Genomic DNA, 14,181 nt, shown 5'->3' with positions numbered 1-14,181 from the left:
CTATCCATCTGATAGAACATCACTTTGATAATTTTCTTCACCACTTTCTGCCCATGAATTTTTTATACTCCTCAATCTTCATCCAATCCTCTCATTTCAATGTCCTTCTCCACATATATTTCTATCTCATTCTTGGGCTTCCTCTTGCTCCATGAACTCTCATCTCACACCTCTTCCTCGCCACCGTATTCTCTGAACTCCTCTTTGTGGGTCTGTACTAATGTAACCTCTAATTCTCAACTCAATCTTGTAGCTGTTATTTCACTTGCTTTTTAAAAAAATACCCTCTTAACAAATATTACTTATTAAACAATATTCTCTCATGTTTGCCCAGCATTATTTCCTTCTTCAGTTCTTCTTACCTTCTACCTGCCTTCATGCTTTCTAAAAAACCTTTTTTCTTCCTTTTATTTCTCCATTTACCAGACAGTCTCCCTTTTGTTTTGGCCTTCTGCATCAAATAACCTCTCAATAGCCCCTGCATCTAATTCTTTGAATTCAACAAGCATCTATCCCATCCCCTTCCCACCATTTTTAAAACTTTGAATTATTTCTTTCCGAACAGCTTATAAATCCATTCTTCTCCATAACCTGATCATAAAATCTCATCTGCACTCATTCTGTAGCCTAAAGAAACAGGTTTTGGATCAGTGCGGCTTTGTGCTCCATGTTAAAGCCTTAATGAAGCATCTTTTATATGATTTTACTCTGTAAAATAATTTTTTAATCGTTGAACTGGAAATTCTTGTTGCAAATTAAAGCATGCACCTAGTCCTTATAAAGTTAGAGGATGCACTTTTGTTTCAATGGTTCTACAACTTATTTGAGTCATGCAAGTTTTCTATTCCTATTAACAGCCTCCAAACTCTAATGAAAAATTATACATTCAGGACCCAAACTGCCATACAGTACATCACAGATACACAAATGCATACAAGTATGCTCAAAACCTACGGCAAAACTGTACAATTATGCATTTGTGAAAATTAAGTAGGTATTTTTAGTGCCATTTGTTAAAACTTTTATAAGGAGAAGCGTTAATTATATATTTAGCAAAACAGAAAATATTTTTATGAAGTTTTTGTCAAGCACGATTACTAATGACTGAAAACATGCATACATTTATATTGCACATTTTACATGTCTTCAAAATTTAAGATTAAGAATAAAAGTTTCATAATTAGAGAAGAATAAATTTCAAGTCTTTCTTAAATATTGACCTAACTATTGGTGAATGGTGGCAGAGGAGAAAAGTGGGATAAATTGGGCTATTACTTTGTTCTGATAGACCGCTTTGATATCACATACACATTTGGTATAGGATAAAGGAAATCAGTTAAGGAAAAATACAAGGATGAACATAAAGGAGAAGTAAATTTCTATAGTAAAAATATGGCACATCCAGGATCCTAGCCTGTGACTATTCACTTGCTGGTTGAATGCTCTACCAATTGAGCTAATGCACCAAATACAAATTCCTGCAGAAATACTTAAAAAGTGAATTGTGAAATGAAGATGTCGATGGTAGAATCCTACCTGTGCTGCTTTTGACATTCCTAGAGGAGAAGGTTTGGTGGGGAAGGAACGTGAAAGGTACCATGAATCAACTCACTCCCACCATGGAATACAGATATCCACTGAAGATATACCCAGGATACATCCGATTGCTTTTTTTTGGTAGCCTTTATCGTGTAAATCATCATGTGGATTCAACAATGCTGAATGTACCTCATCAATACGATTTTGGTTTGTCAATTTTGTCAATGCCTGCAAATGTAATAGTAAGGTGGAAAAGTATGGAATTTTCACAGCAAAACTGACAATGCATAAGTGAAGTTGTTGTCTTTTTCTGGGAGTTTTTCATGGCAGCCAACAACCACTTAGAAAATAAAAAAACCCTCAATATGTATAGCTATTTAGGATCTGGCTTATTATTATTAATATAACCACAGTTATCAACCAGAAGGTTGGTTTGATAGGTGAGGGTAGAGCCTACATTGGCATGTGTCATTCACACATCCGGGTATGGAGTATGTTCCTTTCCCAGTGCCACCAATGGTTTCTCAGTAAATTTTGGAACCCGAATAATCACCCAGCTTTGGTGAAGCTGAGGGTATCCAGAGACATCCATGAGAATGGAACCCCGGCCCTACTGTCAGTAGCCTAGCACAAACATCTGGACTACCATGTCCCATTTTAAATTTATTTGAAAATAAATGTTGTATCTCCTAATTTAGTTTTTATTATTAGAGATTAACATACATGGTGAATGAAATGGAATTCTGATAATGCCACAACATGTATAACATAATGCAGAGACAAGTTACCGATGATTTCATTCCCAAAGCTTGCTAAATAATAAATGAGTTTGGATGAGTTTGTCGCAAAAAATTGATATGGGAATCATCTGAGAACCTGGTTATCTATTATTGCATTGAAAATCTCCTCTACAGTAAAACTTCAAGAGGGTATATAGTTCATCCTTCTTTAAATCAAGATTACTGCATCAATTGAGTTATAGCAATACAAATGTGTACTAAAAATTGAGGATGATTCACATTTCAGGATGTTTTTATGTCTACGTCAGAGAAAGGCAGGGATAAACAAGTATAAATTTATTTCTTGAAAATATAACATGAGTGAATAAAACATAAAATACACATAACAAAGTTGAATAGCCTTATGTCAACAACATGTTTCAAAAGGAGCAGTTTATATATGATATACAAAAAATACTTATAACTTTACACCCACTCATCCTTCTCAAACAGACACTACATGAACTACTTAAGGAATGGAAAATAAACATTCACAAGAAGGAATGTATCAGACTATTAACTCTTTGGTTATTTAAGAACACATTCCAAAATCTCCCTCTCGCTACAAAGGAAATATGCACATACTCTTATAAACATGTCACTTCAAAGTTTCTATTACACCTTCATTGAACAACGCTTTATCAGATGGCACTTGTGGTTCATCAACATTGTTTTCTTCATCTGTAGCTGTCTCTGTAACAGGAACATATACTCAGTGATTCCACAATAAAAATAGACAAAAAGCACAAAAAATTAAATTAATAATTACTAAATTAGGGTTATTATTATTACTTAAAGCATAAACAAAGCATGTTTTTTAACTCTTAATTTAACTAAAAGAGAAAGTAAATTATTACATTGTAGTGATTGTTCCCTTTACCACCAAGTAACATTACTGGTGTATGGTATGGGGCGATAATCGTGTGTAGAGATGGGAAAATGGGAAATCTGTATTACGAATTGGGATTAATAGATATCTTGGCATTTCGGGTACCTGACACTTGCATCGGGAGATAATGACTCGAGAGAAGGAGGCAGGTGAAATGGTAATTTGGGCAGGGCAAATAGTTATCAGACATCCTGATGAGTAAATAGCATGAGCAAGTCGATGTTGGTGACAGGTTTCCAGGCTTGTCAATATCTTCTATTTCGTTCTGCCTCTGAGACCCCTGCTCCTCCCTCAAACGTGTACTTGAGCCCTGAACTGAACTGGGGGATTTAATTAAAAGGTTAGGGCAGAGTTGCTTTGCTAAAGCAATTGTCAAGAATTTTTAAGTCTTTTTTGCTGAAAAGAACTCTACTCATCTGTTTCTAAACTCGCGTGAATTTCAATTCTTGGGTTCCCCAACTTTCTGGATTTAGATGCAGCCACTTGAGTCTTTGTCTTGGGTCACCGAACTTAAGATAACAATAATGTATGACATGATGATGATCTATGACAAAGACAAAGAAACCATCTAACTCCAACTGAGAAAACATAGATGCTTGAGGGTATCAATAAGCAGGGGTTAGCAAAAAAGATATTGTGCACTGCTTACCTCCTCTAAAACACCTTAAGGTGATCTTATGATTAAGTAAGTTACATGCATGGTTTTAATAAGTGAACATCAGAAACCTCTGAAATAGCCTTTTCAATTAATAGAATAATGCTTATTCATCTTTTCCACTTAAATTGTTAGGGTGTTTTGGTGAAACTATTGTATACATTTTTATTCAGGAGAAACATAATTTTTCTTGTGCAAAATCTAGTTTTATCTCTACTTAATATGCATCAATTTCAGTGTAAAAATCATTCGCCTTGACCGGGAAATCCAGCCGAGTGCTTAGCCAGTTCATCTACCAAGGTATCCTCTTACACTTTAAAATTTTCATCCTGGTCAAGGTAAATGATATTTACACTTTGAAATTGGTGCATTTCAATGCATATTAGCTAATGACTCAGTTAAAGCTATTGTCACAGCATCTACAGCAGTTCTTTGAATTTATCTACCCATTTCCTAGCTCTAGCACATGGCCATATAGAATTTTTTTTTGCCAAGTAAAAATGTGCTCACTCCCTTCCTTTGATTCATAAAAATAAGCAAAACTCTTAAACTCTGAAATTTTGGGGCTTTTAAAGGAACTAGATGTTGTGACGAAATGCCCTACATACAATGTCACAGGCATTTGTATTCGTACGCGACGCACCACAGTCCACGAGGTTAAAGCCAACTTTTTTAAACACATATTGTGTTTATACTTTGACAAATTCCAAAGAAACTGCGGGAGATGCCACAACACTAACTTTCAACGGAGTCATCCGCTAATGTGCATTTCAATGCAACAATAAGAGGACGCCTCGATAGCTTAAGTGGCTAAAGCACTCGACCGGATATTGAGGGATCTGGGTTCGAATCCCAGTCAAGGCGAATGATTTTTAAACTCTGAAATTGTTGCACTGAAATGCACATTAATGGATGACTCCGTTAAAAGTTACTGTTGCGGCATCTCCCACAGTTTCTTTGGTACTTATACTTTGTTCAGATAGAAAGGGCATTAAGGGAGATGAAGCTAAATAAGGCCGTGGGGGTGGATAACATTCCTGCGGAACTACTGAAATGTTTAGGCAAATGTGGAAGGAAGAGGCTGTATGGGCTGATTCGTAGTATCTATGAGGAAGGAATCTGGCCGGAAGACTTTGTGAGATCAGTTTTAGTTCCTATTCCGAAAAAGGTAAAGGCTACATCATGTGAGGACTATAGGACAATAAGTTTGATATCCCACGCAGCTAAAGTTGTTCTTAGGATCATAAACAAAAGGATAGAGAGTAGGGCAAATGATTACTTAGGGGATGATCAGTTTGGGTTTAGGAAGGGGAGAGGTACGCGTGATGCCATTGCAGTTATGAGATTATTAATCAAGAGGAATATAGAATACAACCAGGAGGTTTTTGCCTGTTTCGTAGATTTCGAAAAAGCGTTTGATAGAGTGAATTGGGAAAAAATAATGAGTATATTGCAGAAAATAGGAATAGATTGGAGGGAAAGGAGGCTAATCCGCAACCTGAACATATCTCAGACTGCTCAGGTGCGTGTGGGGAATGGGGAGTCCAGATGGGCACTGTTAGGAAGAGGTGTAAGGCAGGGTTGCCCATTATCACCGTTGCTGTTCAACCTGTATGCAGGGGAAATGATCAATGAGGCATGGGAAGAACTGGAAGTAGGAATGAAAGTCGGCGGGGAATTCGTAAAATCAGTTAGGTTTGCTGATGACCAAGCTTTAGTTTGTCAGTCAGCCAAGGGGTTGCAAGCATTGCTGAATGAATTGGAAATTCAGTGCGACTGGTATGGGATGAGAATCAATATTAATAAAACGAAGGTTATGCGATTTTCGAGAAAGAAAAAGGCTAAGCTAAACATTAAAATAGGAGGGCAAAAACTAGAGCAGGTAGAACAGTTTACGTATCTCGGAAGTGCTTTGGACCTACACGGTCAAAGTAGTACGGACGTAAGGAGAAGAATTGCGCTAGGCATTGAGGGATCAGGGTTTGAATCCTGGCCAAGGCAAATAACTTTACACTCTGAAATTGTTGCATAGGAATACATATATTTAGCAGATGACCCCATTAAAAGCTACTGTCATGGCAGCTCCCGCAGTTTCTTAAAATTTGTGAAAGGTAAAACAGCCTTAATGTTGAAAGTTAGCTTTAACCTCGTGGATTGTGGTGCTTTGCACACGACTAAAAATGCCAGTGACACTGTATGTATGGTATTTCGTCACAACATCTCGTTCGTTTAATGCCTCCAAAATCTCGGAGTGTAAGAGGACACCTCGGCTAACAGGCTAAAGCACTCGGCTGGACATCAAGGGATCCAGGTTCAAATCCCAGTCAGGGTGAATGATTTTTACAATCTGAAATTCTTGCATTGTAATGCACATGAAGGAATTACTCATTAGTATTCTGGGGCCATTAAAAACCTATTTCTGGCCGATAGACTACTACTAATACGAATAATCATTCAGTTAATGTACATGCAGAATATTTGAAAAATAGCCTATACATTGATGAAACTTGATAAATACAAATGCAGAATGAAATGCATTAATGCTTTTTATATGGGTGTAATGACTTATCAAGCATGGGAGACACTTTCCAGTAATAATTTGTGGACCAAATTACCCTTTCCTTAGTATTTTTAAGATGATGTACATGACATTTACAATCAGGAGAATGGAGAGATATGGTGTGTGTCAGTCTGTTTTACAGCCGGAGTTACACAATGAACTTAGTATTACTTATCACTAAAATTTATATAAAAAACAATTCATAGCCAATCAAAAGGCATTATACCAGGCTCTGAATCTAAATACTACAATCATAAGATAGCTGGATGTGATATGAACCATTAAAAAAAATACCATATCATTGAACAAAGAATCATTTGATCATTAGATAGTCTAACTGCTCCACCTACTGTTGAATGGGAGAGTGTTGTATTCATTATTCTTGTGTACATAAAATTAAAAACATTTACATCAATGATTTTAAATAAATGGATACTAACTCCATCCATCCCCATAGACTACAACCTTGACATGGCAGAAGGGCTTGGATACATGGCTCCTAGAACTGTACTGGTGGGAGCAATAAAATCGCTTCTAGTGGCGTCACCCATGACAGATAGGTTGAAGGCTAGGAGCCAACGGTAGACAGTCTGCACGGCATCTGTTTCTCAGTGACAAGCGAAGGCATTTCACCCTATTGGGATGGCCATTTAAGTGTTGGTGTCATATATAAACAATAAGGGGAAGGCAATGGGAAATTACTGCAATTACTTAGCCCAAGGAACAGTGATGGACAAAAACATCAGAATAATGAGCCCTGGCAACTATGGGGGTTCGTCCAATGGACCAGCACTGGGTAAGCAAAGGTCTCCACATTATTCGTCACATTAAATCCTTGAGAACTGAGGAGATAGCAACGAGAAAGGAAAGACTAAAGAGGAATTTCACCATTGGAATAGAGACTCAGTTCATATCGCGGTTAGGGAATTTAGAAAACAAAAGAGATATGGAGAAAGAAAATATGGACATGCTAGGCCCCTGCATGGTAAGATGGAAAGATAGTGTGGATTCTTGAAGTAATAGTTACAGAATACTGTATTGTGGAGAAAGCAAATGACTTAGTTATTGGAAGAACCCTACTAGAGACACTAGTATATTTTTCAGAGGTATCTCGATCCCTACTTGAGGTGCTTTGTGGAGGGCACTTTGAGTGAGTACGCCATCCATCGGATGGGACATTAAGCTGCAGACCCCTTGGCGCCTTTCGTAAAAGAGCAAGCTAATGCCAACGCCGGGTTTCTCTCCTCCCTTCACCCTTTCCTGTCCATCCCCTATGGCACAAATGACCTTAGCTGTCGGTCGCCTACCCTAAAAACTACTACGAGACACTAGTAGAGTTTAGGGTAATCAGGAAGGCCCAAAACATCATACAGGACATGAACACAGCATAACCTTGAGAGTCACACGAAGGAGGGGTTAACAGTTCTCCTATTTGGATTTGAAAAAAATGAATGAGGGAAAAGTAGTAAGAACATTAAAAGAAAAAATACATCAGTCAAATTCATAGACAATGCTGCTGAAAGTTGCTGAAAGGTACCTTAAGTAAAGATGTAAAAAAAAAACAACAGTGAAACTTTAACTTTGAACATACCTTTTTATGGCTGGGAAACTGTTACACAGAGAAGGGGATAAGCATAGTAGGTTTTGAGATGTGGGCTTGGAGAAGAATTAACTATAAAATTGAAGTAATTGAAATGAGTTAAGTATGGTATGGGAATAGAGATGGTTGACTGTTTGGATAAATTCAAAGGATGAGAACAAGTGAATGTAAGATATACTGAGAGGCAATGGGAGGAGAACAACAGGTATTTTGGATGGAATTAAGGGAGGTATGAAGTAAGCAAAGCTAAGGAATAAATCATTGTAACATGAAGTATGGTTTTTGAGGATTTTTTGTTTTCGTTTAACTTGGAGCTCAGAAGTAAAATGGTTTTTAGTGGTTGGATCCATTGCAAACCTACCCTAATCTGGTTAGGACAAACATTAAAAAATTATAATTCTGTTGATAAAATAATTTGATTTCAAATAATGGCCAATGGACATTCATTAGTAGACATGTCAAAATGATTTTGATTAAAATGATCAAATAACAATAATAACAGGGCATAGTAATCCACCTGAAGGCTGATTTGATAGCAGAGGGTAGAGTCCACCTATTACTAAGCCCAACATCACGTGAAATTCAAAAATCAGGGTAGGGGAGGCAGTTCCTAACCCTGTGCTAGCTATGGTTTCCCAGGAAGACCTAGGACCTCAAAAATCAATCAGCTTGAATGAAGCTGAGGGTGCCCAGAGGCAGTGGAATTGAACCTGGATCCTCCAGTCAGCAGCCTAACACTCCTTCCACTGGACTACCATGCCCGATAATAATAATAAGTCTTCCTCAAAATGCTGCTGAAAATGCTTTCTTCCTACTCGGGCTGACCAGAGAGTATCACATTTCTGGCCTAGTGTGGTGGTGGGTATGGCTAGAACCACCATCTTGGTGTCTCAATGTCCCTACACTACACTTAGTAAACATCCTGCTAAGTTAATGTGCAGACCGTGGTTATTCTACTTTGCTCACTGCAAACTGTTTAAATGTGTGCTGCAATAGCAAATGCCATGAGTTTGGAAGTGGCATCTGTGCTTGGGTTTTAACTGACACATAACCACAAGCCAATTGAAATTCATAGGCAACTTTGTTAAGTATATGGAGATGTATTCATGAATGAAGGCAAAGAGAGGCAGTGGTGCATTCAGTTTAAAAATGGCTGCACCAATACTCCTGATGAGGACCACAGTGGTCAACCTAGCCTTATGGCAGATGAACGAATGGCGAAAATCAATGAAAAAATTCTTGAAAATCACGGATTTACCTATTTCCAGTGATGAAGACTTGACTTGCAACACAGTGGTTTGACAGTGATGCAGAATTTCAAACTGGTGTAAACAAGTGGTAAAAAAAGGTGGCAGATTTCTTCAGTAACAGAATTGAAAAGCTTGTGCATCATTACGATATGCCTCAATTTGAATGGCTGCTTTTTCAACTGCATTAGAGAGTTTGAGAAGCTGCCTGGATTATATTTTAGCTGTTTCCTGACCATTTGGTTAGGATGAAATTCCTAAGAGCAAATATCAATTTTCGTGTTCATTCAATTCTTGGGGTCTATGAACAATTGAAGCCTTTCCAAAATAAAGTAAAGTAATCTACATGGAGGAAACTTAAATTACATGGGCAAATATGAAACATTAACAATTATAAACGTATTCTTACCATCTATCTCTCCAGAGAAGTTAGGAACTGGCTTCTTTTCACTCTTTTCTTCTTCATCATCTTCTGTATCATCGTCTTCTCCTGATGTCCAATCCTTATCTTGCGAATAGGCCTTACCACTTTGCATGCCACCACCAATGAAGTCTGACCTCAAAGACTGATGGCACCAAGATAATGCAAGGAGGACAGCAAGGAAGAAGAGGATGGATATCACCCCGATGCTGGCAGAAAAGGTTGGCCAATGGAACATCAGGTGGCGAAGACCAGTCAGGTGTGCAGTCACCCTCAGCTCAGATGAATATATTTCTACGTGACGAGACTGGACTTCAACGTATATATCCGTGATGGGATGGCCCTGTCGAGTTGAAGAACATTTTGGTGAGTAAAATATAAACCTTAACTATCAAAAATGGAATTTATGCCCATAAGATATCACCCAAATGGTTCACATTTCTTGTTTTTAAGTCAAATAACAATAAGAAATACCTCTGCAATCACTGCTGATATTCAATTAAATAATTTTATTGACACAAACTATATACACATACTGGCAACACTAGTAATTACCATTGGGCATAAATTATCATTTAGAGAATGAAGGAAGAATGGGCCAAATGATCTTTCCGGTACAAATGCAAAGAGAATAGAGCTAATTCCAAAGAAACTGCGGGAGATGCCACAACAGTAACTTTTAACGGAGTCATCTGCAAATGGGCATTTCAATGTAACAGTTTCAGTGGGTAAAAGTAATTCTCCTTGGCGAATGATTTTTACACTCTGATATTGTTGCATTGAGAATTGAGGTTTTTGGCAAAATAATCTAGTTTTAATGAAACAAGACTTAATGACTGATTACAGGGAAGAATGAACTGATTTCAATTTGAAAGACCTGTAACTACTACAAAATACTGATAATTATAATTGAAATAAAATGGTCAGTAGAAGCAGACCATTTTATTTCAATATGCAGGGAGTAAATATTTATGTTCTTTCAGAGGTTTCCATGGTGTGGATTAGATGAGCTCAGCATGCTTCTCAGATTTTTGCCACATTTGTTGATTTTGACTGACAATAGTTTCACCTCCATTCCAAAAGAGGTCTTCAGATTTCGACACCCAAAAAAAACCAGAAGATACCAAATCCTTGTTTAAGCATTTTATTGTTTGGTATACTGAAGTGCTGCAAATCACACCTTTAAGTTAGCTTGCCATTTCTCTGTACTACCACTATTTAAAATACTTGGGATGTTAAGCCTCGATAAGTTAAAGAATCATGAAATGAATGATGAATGAAAAAAATGTATCATGCGCATTGTGGACAGAGAAAACCTGATGCTCTCATGAATTTAGTCCCAATTTGATACATGGTAAATCATAATGTAACCACTTAATACAAATGATCGTGGAAACTCATTAAAGAGTTTAATTGGAAACAGATTCAATAGGTGAAAGTCCACTTGCATTAACCTGACGATGCCACAAGAATAGGGGAAATAAGTGCATGCGAGGGAGAAAGTTTTAGGGGCATATTCAAGCTAAATATCATTTGCAAGCACTGATTTGGGTAGTCCAAGAGTAGAATGATGCCCATTGACCGGAGTTCACTTCAGAGACACATGCAAGCAGATGTAAACAAGCTTGCACACACAGATGAATGGAAGGAAACAGACCTCCCCTATTCCTCCCTTCAAATTACTCATTCCCTTATGAAATGCCGTTTGAACACAACTCACCTCCGATAATAATCTCCCCTAAAATCAAGACTGGAATTGAACTCTCCACACAGTCCCTACCAAATGCCACTACATTTCTCATGTATCCACACCACAAATGTGAAAAATTGCTTCAGACATGAATGCAAACAGATTAAGCTCAAAAAAAACAACATTTAATCATATTGAAAACCAATGGATTCTATGCTGGTTCTGGTAGTTAACGTGACTATATGTGCTTAATGAAATGGCAAAGAGGATTAAAATATGAATTGTGCAGTGTTCATGACTTCACGAAACTTCAGGGAAAAGTAAAGTTGAATAGATTTGTAGCTATAAAACATGGAATTCAAATACAGTTCAAAGAGTCTGTCTAACACATACCTCTACATAGTAGCCTTCATTCTTATTCAATGTGAGAAAATCTTTCAATACAGTTACTTACTGGGTCCTCTTCAAATCCAGAAAATAATTCAATGATAACTGTCTGCTTTTCTTCCGAAGAACCAAATACCATAAATGGAAGGAAAATTAAGGTATAGAAAGTATGGAGGAGGTGAGATCGGTAGTGCAACATTGCTGCACGACAGGCGTTGTTCACCAGGGTCCCTCCTTTATCTTCTAAATGGGCACACACCATAAACATGCCTACAAATAAAAATAGAGCTATACGAGTGGTATATTTTTATAACTCTATTATTTGAAATTTGGTTAGGTTAATGGCCATGTTAAAAGTGAAATTTATCGTGCACACAAATATGGAGACAGAAAGTGGGAATGAAAATTACAATACAAAACGGTAGAATAAAACTTGTTCAAAAACAATAATCATAAGTTCTGTTTTCATCAGCAGAATGAAAGGAATTAAAACACACATAAGTTCATACTAATCCTTTAATCAAAGAGTACACAACCAAAGGACCTCAACATAACAACATATTTACCTACCTAACTTTTGATTCGCCGGCGATTCTGGCATCTCTAAATATAGATACATTTTATAAGGCTGCCCGATCATAAGTAACTGCTGCTTCTTGGTTAACTGTATATGGGCTGATGGAAAGCTACAAATGCCTTTTTCCTCTTCACATGGCCTATTCGCAAAAAATCATATTGAACAAGTGATACAAAAAATGACACGTAACGCGGACGTTTCCATGGATATAAATCTTATTAAAACTCACTTGAATTGCAAGTGGACAGGTCGAACGTGTAACACAGCTGGCATGTACGCATAATAAAATGCAACATATAAAAATATTGACACCCATATTGATACCAAACCAATGACTAGCACCACTCCTCCGCTGAAAAACACATTTTTTACCCCAGTTACACCATTAATCACGCGGGTCACATAATTATGAATAATTTGTCCTAAAAATCCAGCCATTGCAGTCGGGATACGTAATATCCAATTCTAAGGGATTGAAAAAATAGACAACAGCTAATAAATCGCCTCAGAGCGAAACAGATCACCTCTCATCTACAGGGTTAAAGTTCGTTTTGCGTAACAGCTTTTCTTTTCTCTATGATACACATCATTCAATGTTTTTCTAACTGGTGAAAATACATGGTATCGCTCTTATCCTTCAAAAGCATATCATACATATCTCTTCGCTTTACGGTAGTGCATTGTTTAAATTTCTGAACTGAAATTTTAATAGCCCCATTGACCAATTGGATCGTTCGATGCTTCACTTGGACCTAAAGTGAGCCTTGGTGGAATCTAATTGGACGATCTCAGTGTTGGCGGTAATGGTTTCATTCAAGATAGTCTTTCATTGTGGTATCGTTAATTATGGTACTTTTGGATTATGGTGCTCCTTAAGTCAGTAAAAAATCGGATTGATACGTCTCCAAAGTGTGTTACCTCGAAGAATGGATGCATTCAAGAATCATAAAATAATTATTCTTCTTCCGACGGATGGCATACTGGACGGCATATAGTATCTAAATATTATAAGATATATTCGTACGTAAAGGTACATTTTGAACGTGATTATTTACTTCTAAGTATCGTGAGAACTTCAAATTTCTTTAATATACGTCATTTCTTTTATCGTAACTTCTGCCCACCTTCATGTTTTCCGGAAAGAACTCTTTCTTTCCTCTATCCCTCTTCCCCAACGTTCTCCTTATTTGCTGGACCATCAGTATCCCACTACCTTGGATACTCAATAATAACTTGATCCATTTTATCTGCCTTTATAGGATTTCTCCTTGTGACTTCCTCTCTTCGTCTACCTAATTGATAACGTCAGCATTTGACTTCCCATCCATCCAATTTATTTTCTCCATTCTCTAGCAAACCCACTTCTCAAAAGCCTGCTATCTACACTCATTATCTTGTCTCAAATACCAAGTCTCACGACCCTTAGGTTCCATTTTAAAATTTCATCAATCTTTCCTTCACATCTTAACCCTGTGTTCCCACCAGGAATTCTCTTTTTCTTGCAAATGTGTCTCACTTGTGAAATTCTTCCATTAATGTCCCCACTTTTATGCTCCTTTTCATCTAAAGTGCTGCCCAAACGTGTTTATCTCCTTTAAGTTTAGCTTGACCTTTTACCTAAGCTTTCATACTCCTTGATAATTACACTATCTGTGTTTTCTTGTAGTAAATCCTCATCCTGTGCCTTTTGCATTATTCATGCAAATAAATTAATATTAACTGTAATCTCTATGCTGTGTAACTCACTATTTCTTGATCAACTGAAAACCTAAATGAATTAATCATTACACTGCCCACTTTAAGTCCTAGCTCAAGCGCTTCCCTGTCTACCATAAAC

At 37.2% G+C, this 14,181-nt stretch overlaps 1 protein-coding gene across 1 annotated transcript; it reads right to left on the bottom strand.

Annotated features, from left to right (window-relative positions):
- Positions 1-2,600: 2,600 nt before the first annotated feature.
- Positions 2,601-13,001, bottom strand: Seipin (lipid droplet biogenesis associated protein seipin). The gene is made up of 5 exons (XM_071593708.1): positions 12,574-13,001; positions 12,338-12,483; positions 11,835-12,037; positions 9,679-10,033; positions 2,601-3,011 (listed from the first exon to the last, which is right to left on the bottom strand). The coding sequence occupies exons 1-5, from the start codon at positions 12,780-12,782 to the stop codon at positions 2,917-2,919; spliced, it is 1,008 nt and encodes a 335-aa protein (XP_071449809.1). The 5' UTR covers positions 12,783-13,001; the 3' UTR covers positions 2,601-2,916.
- Positions 13,002-14,181: the final 1,180 nt, after the last annotated feature.

The sequence above is a fragment of the Hetaerina americana genome, unplaced genomic scaffold, assembly GCF_022747635.1.
Source record: "Hetaerina americana unplaced genomic scaffold, ioHetAmer1.1.p SCAF_6, whole genome shotgun sequence".
Classification (NCBI taxonomy): domain Eukaryota; kingdom Metazoa; phylum Arthropoda; class Insecta; order Odonata; family Calopterygidae; genus Hetaerina; species Hetaerina americana.
This window is presented reverse-complemented; position numbering and strand designations above follow the sequence as displayed.